Source organism: Phoxinus phoxinus (genome assembly GCF_949152265.1).
Source record: "Phoxinus phoxinus genome assembly, chromosome: 25".
NCBI classification, from domain to species: domain Eukaryota; kingdom Metazoa; phylum Chordata; class Actinopteri; order Cypriniformes; family Leuciscidae; genus Phoxinus; species Phoxinus phoxinus.
Genome location: NC_136900.1, coordinates 23,557,066 through 23,573,594, shown reverse-complemented (window position 1 = coordinate 23,573,594; position 16,529 = coordinate 23,557,066). Strand labels below are relative to the sequence as shown.

At 37.7% G+C, this 16,529-nt stretch overlaps 1 protein-coding gene across 2 annotated transcripts in view; it reads right to left on the bottom strand.

The window, feature by feature from the left end:
* Positions 1–15,668, bottom strand: part of b4galnt4a (beta-1,4-N-acetyl-galactosaminyl transferase 4a) — a 153,299-nt gene extending 137,631 nt beyond the window's left edge. Inside the window, exon 1 of one of the 2 annotated variants that reach the window (XM_079604636.1) lies at positions 13,734–15,668. In XM_079604636.1, coding sequence (XP_079460762.1) covers positions 13,734–13,875 — 142 coding nt within the window. In that variant the 5' untranslated portion in view covers positions 13,876–15,668. Of the gene's footprint in view, positions 1–6,080; positions 6,175–13,733 lie in introns of those variants that run through there. The other variant, XM_079604637.1, reaches the window with a different exon arrangement.
* Between the last annotated feature and the right edge of the window lie 861 nt (positions 15,669–16,529).

The following is a 16,529-nucleotide window of genomic DNA, read 5'->3' as shown; positions in this document are numbered from 1 at the left end:
AAGCTGTCCCTGTTACAGTGTAACTATACATTTAAGTGCTGAGTAACATTAATTAACCACATGTATTAGGGTTAGTTGCATGTAATTACTATAAATAATTAAAAACACTGTCAAACAAAACAACAGGGGATTTGTAACTGTGAAGCAGTTGGACAAAAAGCAGCCTTTGTTTTCAATGCAAATCCCTAAACAATTTTCAAAGCACAGCGCACCTGTGGAGACTTGTGAGGAACATGTAAAACATCATTCCCTGAGGCATCACACAGTAGATTAACCACTGCTAACTGTTATTTGAACAGACTTACGTATTCAGAGCCACTCCTGATACACCTAAAGGGAGCTCAACACCCGTGATTCGCGAAACATTAACCCGTCACATTTTAAAAGTGTCCTTTTATGCCCATGTCCCTTCGTGTGCTTCCAAGTGTAAGTTAGTAAGGGAGTTTTATACAAGGATGGAGTTGGTTTGCCCCTGGCAGAGAGGAAAGCGTTTGTTCTACTGTAAGCCTGAGGGCACTTGTTCTCAAATGGGCAGAATAAGAAACGAATGAAAGCACCCAGAGAGAGCGCAGGTCTACAAAACTGCTCGCCGGAAGCTTTAGGGTGCATGTGAAGCTCATGCGAACCTACGGCTGATGGTGAAGCTTCCTTACAGATGCTCTTTATAAAGTGAGATGCTGAGGTTTAATTCAGCCAAAAATGAAGATTCATCTTTTACTCATTCCTAACCCTTTAACAAGAAAAATATGTTTACTTGCAATACAATGAACGATGCTTTCAAGCTTCAAATATGAAAAAATAAAATAAAATAAAATAAAAGTAGTACACACAACCCATGCACTATAGTCCAAGTCTTAAATAGAACAAGATAACAAACTAGATAAAACAAACTAAGGCAAGGGCTTTAAAACAGATGTGGCCACTGATTTCTAAATCCCTGTTTGGATGGGACTATAGATTCCTAAATTAATTTTGAGTCACAATTATAATCACCTGAAGTGTGTGATTTCATGTACCCTTTCAATGGGACTAATGTCTGGGAGTAGAGTTGTCAAAAGTACAGAGTTATCAAGTTGGTACCTACATTTAAAAAATGTGACGATACTAGCATTTCCTTCTAGCATTTTGACCGCTGTTGAACGGATTCTTAAACGCCTCTGATTGGCCATTGTGTTCACACGCTCAACATATATTTGTCTGTGATTGGCTACAATGATCAATGCTTCAAAAACATGTTGTCTTTGATGCTCTTCACCGAGCGCTTACACAGATACACACGAGAGCGTTTGAAAGCGGATATCAGCGGATATATTAGGGATGCGCTGATAGACGTCTGCTTTTAAATGCTCCCGTGTGTATCTGTGTAAGCGCTCAGTGAAGAGCGTCAAAGATGTCATTGTTGATCATTGTAGCCAATCAGAGACATATGTTGAGCACGTCAACACAATGGCCAATCAGAGGTGTTTAAGAATCCGTTCAAATTGCTTGAGGGAAATACTGGTATTGTCATGTTTTTTACATTTCAGTACCGACTTGTTGATACCGAAGTCAGTACTTTTTGTCAACTCTATCTGGGAGTTTGTGTTTTTTCCGGATGTGGGCGTTACAGAAGGTCATGTGATGTAGTTGTGTGCATCACATATGATGTTTATGTCTTTTAATTAAATATTTATTTATATATTTTTAAATGTATTATAAATAACATTTACATTAACTTATAATACATCCACATAAGTGAGCAGAGAAATCTAGACAAGTATTGTACCTGATGTTTAAATAGCCAGTTTCCACAATTTGGCTCTCCTCTATTAGCCTGGTCCTACCAGACTCTCGTACATTTCATTTGTCCCAAGAAAACCCAAGAATACACCGCAAACCCAGACAACGTACTGAAGGAAAATTTAAATTGAGCGGAAGTACATAGGAGGGCGGAGCCAGGCTACTCCTCTATACCATCTATATTGAAATGTACATAATGTGGAGGATTGGTGTGCAAACGGTAGCTTCGGCAGGTAAAAAAACACAGGAGAAGCGTAGGGGTAAAACAGTATCAGCCATAACAGACATTCGCATTCGGACAATAGATTTCAAGAAACACAGACTTGGCAGATTTGGTTCTGCAGAGCTGTAGGTGCTACACACAGTCAAAAACAGCACAAGTACTGACAAAACCCACCACATTTATCCATTATATTTAGTTCTAGTTCTAGTGTTTACCTACAAGAGTATCTATACTTCTTCATAACCTTACGGCAATTGGGCAGGCCAAGTTTCTGGACGCCAGAGTTTTTAGAAAGTTATAGCCTAGTGTAATGAATCAATTCAGTTGTAATCAGCTGTATAAGATCAGTGAAAATTGCAGTCCTCATGACACTTAGTGCTCAGTCGGACTAAATAAATAAGTCTAATCTGATTCAAATGTTCATTTTTAATTTATAGTGCCTCTCAAATAGTAGAGATTTATCAGACAATCACATTTCCTGATATTTTTTTAACATGACTCCCATTTGGAAACCACTTGTATCCAAGACAAACACTTTAATTTAGTGCCTAGTGAGTCATTTTTTAATTTCCAATGGATTTTCATTGTTTTTTTCCCTTTAGCCCACAATATCTGTTGGCTATTGTACACGGTGTAGAATCCCACCTGCTATGGGCACACATCCCGTTGGAATGATTATGTCCCGTTGTTTGCTCTTTGGAGTCACATGAAAGCCAAGGCAAATGAGTCCGTTTTAAAGTCTAGGCCTACCTAAATTCGAAAATTTATATTCTACTACAGATCCTACAAATGCTGCTAAACAAATTGAATATTCTGATGTTTTCCCAACAGCCAGATCTAAACATCACTGCGCTTCACACCTCAAAGAGCTGCAGTCTTTTGCAACATCCCAATACAAACAGATGGGAATTTGTTTGACAGCGTTCAAAGAGGGACTAAAACTCTATAGAAAGGGTGGCCCTCTAGACCTCAGACTAAACAGCATAATTAATTTAAGGCAAACAATATCAAGGCTGTTATGAATGGAAACACTGTACGTTCAATATACGGTTTTGTACCTAAGTGTCGGTTATGAGTTGTGAAAATTAGACACGGTTTGCCTCACTTCTTTTAAAATTAAATATGGAATCTGGGACAATGACAAATAGAGCGCATTAGATGAACAAAAGAAAAAATTGTGGTAACACTTTATTTCGATAGTCCACTTTAGACATTCTACTAAGTAAGGGTTAATGCCCGACGAGGTGTCCATTGTCAGGTCGGTTGCCTCTGCCTAAGTCCATTAATACCTGACAATGGACACCTCGAAGGGAATTAACCCGCTTATACCATGTTCACTTGCCAAATAACACATTTTTAAAACATTAGTTTATATTTTAATTAGTTTTACAATCGAAATCTGTTTAAGAACTCCTTTACTAGGTGTCCTACATCACTTTTTAATGGACACCCTGCAGCCAATCAGAATTTAGTATTAACCCAGACCATGGTATAACTATAAGTAACTTTGCAAATACATGTCAACTAACTGTCATTAGAGTATTAGTAGGCTGTCTGCTTAAAATCTGCTGCTAACTCTTTATTTTAATGCTCCCCAACAGATTCTACTGACTATAAGTAACTTGGCAACTACAAGTCAACTTATTCTCCTAACCTGAACACTAACACCTAACCATAACCTAACAGTCTACTACAGTTTACTAATACTCTAATGAGAGTTAGTTGACATGTAGTTGCAAAGTTACTTAAAGTTAGTAGAATGTCTAAAGTGGACTATCGAAATAAAATCGTAAAATCTGAACCGGCAGATCAGGCAACACATTGAATTAAACTTGAAAGTTAAAGACTTTCTTGTAAAATGTACTCTAAAATATTTTTTTAAATATAACTTTACAGATAATCCTGTTTACATGTCGTTATCAACCAGATATTTTGGCATTATGCTAAAAACATATCAAAATTATGTTTTTTTATTAAGTACAAACATTGTGATCATACAGATGCATTCGATTAATTCTCATTCACGTTAAAAAAGTGTTTTTTTTTGGACCATAAGAATGTAAATCCAAGTGTGCCATTTAGGACAGGGGACAACTTATTATCGTCACCTGTATGGTGTACAAATGGGTCTATATATTGGGTTCTGTATTTTGAGATCAACAGATCTCATACTCTATAGTTCCTGTTCTGTTCAAAACCAAAACTTTGCTTTGATAAAGTAGATACTGGAACTGCTCACCACCGAGTGTGATTGACTGTTCCCATCACTTCCTTTCTTTGTCATCTTCTGCCAACGTGGGTGCAAAGAGCAAACAGTTGAGGTGACCTTTACACACACAACCACAATAGAAGCCACTCAAGCAGCTTCAAGCCTTTGATGATCGATTGTAATCCAGCTTTACCAGATGGATCGCTTACAGTAATATAACACCAACTTCAATGTGAGGCATCTCTCAGTCAGGACACTGAAATATGATACCCGATGAGAGCGAGAGAGTTAGATTGTGTATGTGTGTCTGACTGATAAAGCTAAGTTAGCCTTGTACTTTCATGAATTGTCAAGTCAAGTCAACTATTTTTATATAGCGCATTTACAATACATACTTAAGCGTCACCGTCCAGCTTAAGTAAGAAAAGGTTTTTTAAGTAAAAAAGTTATTAATTTAGTTCATTTATACTGTATATATATCTACAGGTTATAGCCTTTTTAGCCGCTCTGGAGAAAACAGTCCAGCTCAGTTCAGTTCTCATATAATGGTATCAATGCAGGCAGATCAATGACAAAATATCTTAAAAACAAGATGTTTTGAAGAATGTTTTGATTGCAAAATGAACGTCAAAGGGGGATAAATATCTTTGAGTTGGCCTGAGAGTCTTGTAGTCAAGTCTATAAGCTATAAGTTGTTGTCTTCTGTTGTTACAACACCATTAGGTCATTAGGTGAAAAACATTCCTCTTTTCAATAATCATAACATAAAATGTATTTAATTTGTGTAAACTTTTTTCATTTCTAAATGTATTAAATGAGTGATTTTAATGTATTTAATTATTGTTTTAAGTGCAAATACTCAGAAAGTTTCTTGGTTCATTATTACTGAGTGAATTATTTAACTTAAACACTCCAAGTTTTTCCAAGTAATTTATAATTTAATTAAAAAAAACATTCAAGGCCACCGTTTTTTATTTAATTTGTTAACACTAAAATGTAACTTTTGTAACAAATGTAACAATGCAACAAACAAGCATGTTCAAAAGCATATTAGTTTTTGTTGTGGTTTAAAAATGGGTATAAGCAAATATGATATTTCACTGTCAAAAATTTCGTCTTTTTGCAAGTTTGCAAATGTGAATTAATAAAGCAAAGCAAAACTACATGATGACAGCAGAAAGATCTCTGATCTCTCAGTGAAAGCATGTGCATTCATAGCACGCAAAATGCAATTATTATCCATGTATGTCACTGTACACTTTCTTTGGACTTTGCACTAACCAGGATTTGAAGAGAAAACAATTGCTCAGTAGTTGCTGCTTTTTCGGTTAACAAAGGCAAACCGGCATCCCACAGATTTGGTTATTCATGCTCAATTTCCCGATTACCAAAAGCACATGATGAAAATAAAGGAAAGTCTAGCATAATCACACTGTGAATCTGCACACTAATACAGTTTTAATCTATTAATGTCATTATCCATAGTAAAAGAAGGCGTGTAACTTATAATATATTCACTGTCGTAAAAGAGTCATTCATTAATATAATGTTACTAGTTTCTTCCTATATGTAAAATGTAAGTACTACATGTCATACATGTTTTTATAGTTACAAAGAACCAAGGCTTTAGGGTACCTTTTCAGTAAATGTAAAATGATACTTTAATTATACAGCAACACAATTAACTCAGATTTTATGGCCTCACTAGCCGTCATGCTTTAGTACAGCCAGATTATGGTGGGAAATGGCTGCTTTCCATTCACACACGCACTCGTATCATATGACCTTTCCCAAAAGCCCTTTCTGTGCCTGTAACCAGCCTGCCACTCTTATCCTGCTTCTCGGTTCAGATGTGTGTATTTCTCACACCCTTTCATTCAGCACTCAGAGGGGTTCTGGTTAGAGGTTGACCACCGATGCCAAACTGGGATCAGTTCCCTTGGATTCCTAAACATAGCAACCTAAAGCAAAAAAAAAAAAACTCATTTGAAATCAGTGCAAAAAGGCTTCCCCTTACAAACACTGCGCTTGGGTCATTCCCACTATGCATTACTTTCATGCTCCCAAACTTTTACTTATTACACTTATTTGGTCTCATTCATGAAACACGAGCAGAATGAATGTTTGTGTAAATCGTGTGTAAAGTGGTTCTGGCGTAAATTTTCGGATTTATTGAAATGTTCGTATTTTCCAAATGTTTGTTGGTACGAAAGAAATCTCCACCTGCTCCCAGCCACGCGTAAATATGCGTTTAACATCCGAACGTTTTGCTCATTAATAAGGCTGCATTTTAATTCACCTTAATCGGGTACATATTTACACAGCATTTTGAAAAAATATTATATATAGTAATTAAATACGGTTTTTCTTTTTACTTTTATAATGAGAGCCAGTGATAGCATCTGCAAACGGAACACTTTAATCAAATAATTAATTGCTTTCAATACGGCTCGGCTATAATTTTTCGAAGTGAACTAATTAGTTTTTTGCAGTCGAGCTTCATGTCGAACCATTTTCTTTTCACCACTGGGACTGTTCGATTAACGGATGAAACTCCAGTAACTGCGTCTGTAATATCTGCCAAGCTTCCTTTTTTAGGACCTGATACGCCACTATGTACGCTTGAAAATAAAATGTGGCGTTTTGAATGAACTTCTGATAATAAAATATGATCTGATAATGAGAAATTTTTCTTTTTCATTCGCTTTTGAGAAGACATGTTGAAATCCTTCGTTTGGTGTCATAATATGATGCCCATATATAGTTGTCAGTCGGATTTAATGGGCGGGATTTATGGTAATTGAGAATGAGCGTGCACGCGCGTCCCATTTACGACTGATTGGAATTCATTAACACACACACACACACACACATTTCACTATCACATCTGACGTTTACGAAATATTTGTGAATCAGGAGAAGAGTTTTTTGGAAGGTCTCTTTACGCGCAGATCACTCACATATTTACGAATGTTTCATGAATGAGACCCTTTGTTAGTAATTAAAAACTAAAGTATGTTTTGATGTTTAAACCATTTTCCCCTATCGCTCCCAGTGTGATGTGCAGAAGTCAATCTTAAATAAGCCACTGCAGATCGATTTCCCTAAATACTAGTATACACAAAGTGGCGCTATCAAAATATGTCTCTGTTTTTTGGAAAATTCTGACCAGCCTGACGCAGCAACACTGACTCAGCCAATGGCAGTCAGTTATTTTCTAACCAATGGTAGATGGGGGCGTGTTCTGAAACAACTGTTTTAATATCTGTAGTTGGGAAGAAATTACACCCTTTAATTTAAAATAGGATTGAATTTTAATGGGTAAAAGATTCACCAAAAGCTTAGTTAAGTTTTAGTTTAGTGTAGTCCCCCCCCTCCCCCCCCCCCATGATCACAGAGCTTAGTGCGGTTAATTTATTTCTTAACTTCTTCCAACTCTAATCTAAATATTTCAAACCAAACAAATCATGTTTTCTCTGAAGTATTGTTTTAATTAACCCATCAACAATAGATGGTTGAACAAAAAGCCAGTTTCTGTGGATGTGACATAATGTTCTGTGGCATAACAACAGCAAAGATATGAGCGAATATGGTTTAATTTAAAACATTTAATTATGTTATAGATACAATGTAATAAAGTAATCTGTATTATAAAATAACATTTCAAAAGATGATTAAAAAATATTGTAATTAACTTCCTGACCCCAAAAGCCAACTAGAGCAATGGCTAACTTTAGCACTTAATTTCCATCCAGTTATCCACCATGTAAATAGGTTATAATTAATTATGTTTAAGTGCCTGAGCTTGACCAATGCATATATTTGCAAGTCTAGCACACTCTTAAAAATAAAGGTTCGGTTTCACTTTATTTTGATGGGCCCTTTAACACATTCTGTTGTCTATAACGTTGCACCTGCATGTCTGCTAACTCTTATTGGAGTATTAGTAGAGTATTATTAGACTGGTAGGGTTAGGGTTAGAATAAGTTGACATGTAGTTGGAAAGTTACTTATAGTCAGTAGAGTATCTGTTGGGGAGCATCACAATAAAGAGTTAGCAGATATTAATAGTCCACTAATACTCGAATGAGAGTTAGTTAACATGTAGTTGCAAAGTTACTTATAGTTAACAGAATGTTCAAAAGGGACCATCAAAAAAAAAGTGTTACCGAAAGTTATTTATTGGCGTGGATGGTTCATTGAAGAACCTTTAACATCCATGGAATCTTTCATAGTGGATAAGGTTCTTAAGATTATTCAAATGTTCTTCACACTAAGAAAAAAATGGTTATTTCAAGAACTGTTCACTGAAAAGTTATTTGGGGAACAAAAAATGGTTCTTCAATGGCATTGCTTTGAAAAAACCCTTTTGGAACCTGTATTTTTAAGAGTGCACTATATGAATTACAACCCAATATGCATTCATCAAAAAAAAAAAAACTATTGAGTTTAAAAGGTACTGCATTACAGGAATGACCTGCTTGTTCCTTCAACACATTCCTTCACACTTGGTTGCTTAAAAAGACCCTTGTTCACAGCAACCTATCACAGCTGGTGCATAGCTACATCTTGACCCAGCCCTATGGAGCCTGTAATTGGCAATAAGGTGACCATTGTGAGCCCTCAGGCAAAAATAGCCCAGCCTATTTGTGCAAACATGCATTTTCACAGCCAACATCTCTGATTAAAATGTCAGTAACGTCACTCGGCGAGCCCCACAGACTTTTTAATTTCGCTATAGATGGCTTGGTGCGATGCCACGTTATTTTCCAGACATCTTCTTCGTGCTAATGCAGGGTTTGCACGGCCTTTCTCGCGCTTGAGTGATTCCAGTGCACTTCTCCTTTGCGAGAGGAGCGATTTGGTGGCCCACTCAAAGAGGCCAGACAGAGGCTGAGGTTCCTGGGTTATGATTGAGGTCAGTTTGGGGCAGTCAAGGAGACATGCCAAGCCACACAGGGCTTTTAGCAGCTGCTAATGAGAAAGAAGATCCTCTTGTAGAGTGGCAGACACAAAAAGATGCTGTCAGACGGGCTCTAGGGGTCCGACCCTGTGTTAGAGCACCGCCAATATTAGTGTTCTTAATACACGTTTTAAGGTGCAGTCACATTACCAAAACTGTGGGGGCAAACTGAAAAAGGGTCTACTGTTCATCACTGGGCAGTTCTAGGAACTTAGTTATAGGAACTAGCCACCAGAGTGGTTCCCCGAGAACTAATGGTTCCCATGGGAACATTTTCCTGGTTGCATTCGCACCGCCAGTAGGAACTCTGAAGTGACGTAAGCCGCGTTTGTTGTGACTTTTATTTTGACACCACAGCCTGAGCTCACAGTGCTCGTATTCTCCGTGTTCATTAGTTTATGATGTCTAACAGTCCTGTCTCAGATAGAACTGTTAAACATAGAAAGTAGGCAGTATATGAAAAGGTATTAGCATATGCCGCGTTGTTGATGTCCAGAGTCGCTAGCTGAGCAGAAATACATAATCATGTTTGTCTTGGTCCCGTCAAAGTTGCGTTGAATTTTCTCCTTAGCGTAAAGGTTAAGAGGTCCATCTATCAGGGTTTTCCATGTTCGTAGAGTTAGTTTGTGGAGTAAATATATAGGCTGTAACCTGTGTGTTTACACAGCTTTTATAAAAATGGCGGGTGCTGGTGTTTCACGTGCGTTCAGTCAGTCAGCGAACACTAACGTCACTGGTAGTTCATATAGTGCTGGTTTAGACACTACTCTGAAGTAGGAGATACATTAGTTCCTCCAAAAGGAGTTCCTTGAACTAAAATCGTTCCCAGTTCCTGCGGTGCGAACACGCCAAAATCCGGGTACTTCCGGAACTATGAAAAGGTTCCTCCAGTGCGAAAGCCCCTATTGTCGATAGTATAGCGATGTATGAAGCATCGCTCAGACAGAAGTTTCAAACCAAGCAGCTTTCTGTTGGTCAACTTGTGAAAATCACCAAAAATGACCAACCCTCACCTTCAAATTCCCAAACACATGGATTTCCATAAAATTCGGCTGCGAGAATTCGACAAACATAACATTCAGACCTGAAGCAAATTTGAAAGCATTGGTGAAACATGAACACTGCCTGTTTCACAAAGGCACTGAAACCTCTCAAGTATAAATGCTGGGTTGTTTCAACCCAAATTTGGGTCAAATATGAACAAACCCAGCCGTTGGGTTAATTTTTTTAATTAAAAATGTTAACCTGACGGTTGGGTTTGTCCATATTTGACCCAAATTTTGGTTAAAACAACCCAGCATTTTTTAGAGTGTATCCATTGACTGAGATCAGATGATGCGTTCGGCATGCGTCCAAAACATATGCACATGCACGAGGAGACAGACATCAACAAATTGTGCTGATGACGAAAATTTTTGTCACATTTACTGTCCGTGAAACTAAGTATAATGCAGACAGGGGAAGTATACATTGGGTTTGAGTATTAGCCTAAACTTTGGCCAATAACTTGAAAAATCACCTGCTTTTAACCTAGCAGCCGATAAAGGAATACAATTTCATTGACTTCCACTAAAGTAGGGACCCAAGCCATATCTAGAGAATATCACGGAGACTTGACTTGGGCTAGTAGGCAACCACCTATCAATCACCCAGAACATGTAACCACAGAGCAACACACTAAAAAGCACTCAGAAGTCCTTAGAAACCCTATAGCATTGTAGCAGCAACAACATAGTTGTGTCTTAAATTACATACAACTCAGATTTTTTTGTTTTACAAAAGTTGTCAAACTGTATCATTTCAAATGGTAGTACTATTTAGGTACTAATAGGTCAAGTCTAGTCAAGTCACCTTTATTTATATGGCACTTTATACTGTACAGATTGCTTCAAAGCAGCTTTACAGCGATAAACAGAAAATAATGATACTAATAATAATAGAACCAATGAGGTTCATTCTCGTGTTACGCAGCACGTTTGAGCTTCTGTAAGAACCAATGAGGTTCATTCTCCTGTTACGCATCACGTTTGAGTTTCTGTAAGAACCAATGAGGTTCATTCTCCTGTTACGCAGCACGTTTGAGCTTCTGTAAGAACCAATGAGGTTCATTCTTGTGTTACGCAGCACGCTTGAGTTTCTGTAAGAACCAATGAGGTTCATTCTTGTGTTACGCAGCACGTTTGAGCTTCTGCAAGAACCAATGAGGTTCATTCTCGTGTTACACAGCACGTTTGAGCTTCTGCAAGAACCAATGAGGTTCATTCTTGTGTTACGCATCACGTTTGAGCTTCTGCAAGAACCAATGAGGTTCATTCTCGTGTTACACAGCACGTTTGAGCTTCTGCAAGAACCAATGAGGTTCATTCTCCTGTTACGCAGCACGTTTGAGCTTCTGCAAGAACCAATGAGGTTCATTCTTGTGTTACGCATCACGTTTGAGCTTCTGCAAGAACCAATGAGGTTCATTCTTGTGTTACGCAGCACGTTTGAGCTTCTGCAAGAACCAATGAGGTTCATTCTCCTGTTACGCAGCACGTTTAAGCTTCAGCAAGAACCAATGAGGTTCATTCTCGTGTAACGCAGCACGTTTGAGCTTCAGCAAGAACCAATGAGGTTCATTCTCGTGTTACGCAGCACGTTTGAGCTTCTGCAAGAACCAATGAGGTTCATTCTTGTGTTACGCAGCACGTTTGAACTTCTGCAAGAACCAATGAGGTTCATTCTCGTGTTACGCAGCACGTTTGAACTTCTGTAAGAACCAATGAGGTTAATTCTTGTGTTACGCAGCACGTTTGAGCTTCTGCAAGAACCAATGAGGTTCATTCTCGTGTTACGCAGCACGTTTGAGTTTCTGTAAGAACCAATGAGGTTCATTCTTGTGTTACGCAGCACGTTTGAGCTTCTGCAAGAACCAATTAGGTTCATTCTCGTGTTACGCAGCACGTTTGAGCTTCTGCAAGAACCAATGAGGTTCATTCTCGTGTTACGCAGCACGTTTGAGTTTCTGTAAGAACCAATAAGGTTCATTCTTGTGTTACGCAGCACGTTTGAGCTTCTGCAAGAACCAATTAGGTTCATTCTCGTGTTACGCAGCACGTTTGAGCTTCTGCAAGAACCAATGAGGTTCATTCTCGTGTTACGCAGCACGCTTGAGCTTCTGTAAGAACCAATAAGGTTCATTCTTGTGTTACGCAGCACGTTTGAGCTTCTGTAAGAACCAATGAGGTTCATTCTTGTGTTACGCAGCACGTTTGAACTTCTGCAAGAACCAATTAGGTTCATTCTCGTGTTACGCAGCACGTTTGAGTTTCTGAAAGAACCAATGAGGTTCATTCTCGTGTTACGCAGCACGTTTGAGTTTCTGTAAGAACCAATGAGGTTCATTCTCGTATTACGCAGCACGTTTGAGAATTTAGTTTTTTCAGCTCGAAAGTCAACGGAGAGTTGCTAGACTACCCGAGCTGCAAAATAAATGTTGCTGCCGCTAAGGAGTGTCTAGATTTCTAGGCTATATTTCTCCTGCGATTGAGTCCTTGCTTCATCTCTTCAACCACAAACCCTGACAGTCTGAGCTTCTGCAAGAACCAATGAGGTTTGTTTTTACGAGTCAAGCATATCAAGTAAAGGTTTACCTTCTGTTTATGTTCACTGATCAATGTTTATATGTGAATTAAAGCCTAAATTAAATATGTTCATCATTATAAAGCAATTCAGTCTCTCCATAAAATTCGGACTAATCCGCACAATTCATATGGATTAGTTTTACAATCTCTTTATTAACTTTTTGAAGAGTCGAAGTGGTAGTTGCGTAGCTGTCAATGGAGGGACATAAATCTCTCCGATTTCATTTTAGTTGCGAAGATGAACGAAAGTCTTAAGTTTGGAACAACATAAGTGTGAGTAAATTATGATTTTTTTTTTTTACTGGGTCTGGGTTGTGACATTGATAACGCACATTTAATTGACAAACAAGTCATGTTCTTTAATACAAGACAAAGTATTTTTCTGATTTTCTTTTTTAAGTATTCACTACATGTTTATTATAGAAAGTAAATTCAAGTCCAGTTGCCATTCCACATGAAGAGTGACTTTTATGGGTTTGAATCTGAGGTAAAAGATTCTCACGAGCACATGGCTTGTGGAAACACATCTTCTGGTCATTCACACTTAATCATAGAGGGTTCACCACAGCAGACTAAGCTCTGCAGAACATTTCTACTTATGTTTTCCATATATAATTTTAGAACTGAAACCAATATAATGCAACCTTAATTTAATTCAAAAATACAATAATTTAACTTTCTCTGCAAAATGCATTCTAATGCATACTAATGTTACACTATTAAAAAGCCAATTTAGTCTGCCAAATATTAAATGCATCAATGTGCTGGTGCCCTAGTTGTTAATTAAAGTTATTAATAAAATTGATAATTCAGCAGTTCCTCTATTCATCTTTTCTCTTTTATTCTTTATGACAAAAGTATTCAAAAAGAGAAAAATTACATCAGCAATAAACTCACTGCACAGGTTAAATGAAACATTTCAGACATGCACCGTACCTTTCCCATAGTTGAAGTGGAGTTTGATGGATTTGCCCTGGTTGATGTGCAGGTACGTAAACCACACGGCAAAAGTAAGCAGCACCAGCAGAAGCAGAAGTTTGAACTGCTTTCGTATTTTCTTCACAGGGAATCGCAGCATTGTCGCAGCAGCAGCATCATCAGCAGCAGCAGCAAAAAGAGTGTCAGCTGCTCCTCAGTCTGGCGCTTTAGAGACAGACTCCTGATGTCACAATGTCATATTTGCATCAGCTAATCCACACCTCAATTCGTAATGTCACACTGTCATATTTCTCCACAAAGCAGCAGAATCAGTCTTTGCTGCTACTTTAGTTTGAAGCATCAAAAAAGATAAGACTCCTGATGTCACAATGTCACATCCCTGATCAATTCCGCTGTCACAAAAGTCATATTTACACTTTGTGTCAGTTGCTTCTCTGTTTGGCACGTAAAAAAAAAAAAAAAAAGATTCCTTATGTCACAATGTCCAGCAGCAGAAAAATGTCAGCTGCTTCTCAGATGCGTTTTAAAAACAATGTTATTTCCTCAAGCTCAACAAGTTTCACTGATTATTATAGTTAAAACGGTTTACATGAGTCTTATTATAGAAGCATCCTATTTGATTTACAAGATGTAGCCTAACTGACTTCAGCTGCTCCGGAAATCTTCATTTAAGTCCCATTTGCGGTAAACGAGTTTCAAAAACAGGTAAAGATGAAGAATAGTCCAATAAAAAGATATTATTGTAGACGTACAGGCAAAAAGAAAAGAGCAGCGGGCTGTTAATCTTGTGCAAGCCGCTCTGACAGCAGTCCAGCCACTCCAGAGAGGATCATCCTCTGGATTTAAAGCTTTCGCTCAAATGACCAGTCTAACTTTTTAACACTGCGTATTCTCGTTTAATTAACAATACACAACACAATCTAACTGCAGAACACGCAGAGGCGAAGCTGCCCCTTCCTAGGATGCATTTTAGATTTGTTGGGGTATCTCAAACAGTCATGATAACAATAAAACCATAATTATAAACCTGTAACTTAGCCATAATAATTAGCAAAATGTGTGAAATGAGTGAAACCACCTCATATTATAAAATATGTGCCTATTATGAATTGTGATTTTTTACATCTTTGTTTCCATTCATTTAACTCTTAAGAATAATTGAATTTCTACACGTTATCTTTAGGAGTAATTAGCTTCAAAGTGGTCAAAAAAAGTGTATAAGTGACTTTAGCACCACTTTGAATTTACTTCAAAATGTAAGGCATGCAATAGTGTAGAGATAATTAAACGTAATGTAAATCAACACAATGCATATGACACTTGATGTAAGCTACAATATCTATTTAAATATGTATTTCGAGTAGATGCACTGATTTAGTCAATTTAACATCACGCGCCTGGTACCAAAAAAAAAAAATGCAATGAAATGAAATAGCTAAATGCGGATTTATAATCAGATATTACTTTCCGGAGTTTAAAACACTAATAATGCGAATAGCCTAGAACAACAATGATTGAAGAATCACATTGCTCTGGCGGTGTATAGGTGATGCGTTCATGCACCTGCTATCCATCCAAGTCCACGCGCAACTTATTGGCTCTTTCAAAAAAAAAAAATGTAAATCAAACGTGTGCACCTAAACGTTCCTTCCCCCGTTAACAGAAAACCCTATTCATAAAAACAATAACAATGGTCTATTGGCGTCCGTAAGCTCCAATACCGCTAGCAGCATCTGACATTTTGATTCCACTAGTGCGCTCCGCCAAACAAACGCGTTGTTTCACCGATGTGATGTGATGCGTCAGTCTCCGCACGCGTGGATGCTGTCACGCCTTTAGTCAGAGAAACTATTTAGCAATGAGTCTCATAAATGCCACGAGCTCCGCTTCCAGTCCTGCGATGTGATCGACTCTCGATCCCCGCGTTCAACTGAGCATCCATGACTCTGCCGGGGAGCGACATTACGAATCCCACTATTGAGCTGGATGGGCTAATGAATTATTCAACAAGCCATGTCGACGTTACGCGGAGCATCTCGTCGTCGTGCTCATTAATATTCATAAGCCAAGGATTACCAGGCAGGCTTACTGGTCGAACGTTCCATTTACGTAATTAATATTCATGAGCCCTGCCGTCACCATAGTATGACTGGGATGTTCGCTGCTGGGCAACCGAACTTGGGTGGAGCTGTTACGGGCAGCAACGCTGTCCAACCATCGGCGGACTTCCAGCGCAATGCATTATTATTGGAAGAGATCGGTGACGAATGCATATATTAATCGTTTGCTGTGATGATCTCACCTTGTTTATTTGATGCTTCCATCATTTGACAGACGATATTAACGCTTAAATCGTTGTGTTTATGAAGAATTTCTCTTTTTATTAATGAAATTTCTATTTCAAGTATTGTTTTTCGTATGATGTATTTAGAAACGTGTTTTTTTTATGTATTTTTAATAATTAGTCAAATTAAATATTTGACTTTTTATATTATTTATGTAGGTGCATTATTATTAAATTAATCATAGTTAAATGATAATTTAATAACATCTTAAAATAAATCAATAGTTTACTTGTAGAATATATATATATATATATATATACATAGGGTGAATACTGGTAAAGTGGGACACTTTCTGATAATTTACCTTCTGAATAATGTTTTATTATGATCCAAATGTCTTAGCCCCTCATATGATACTATTCTCAATAGCTTAAGTGCTCTACTCATTAACATTAAACACAGGATGGATGACTCTTCCTCAAACACACATGGACACCAAACCACATTT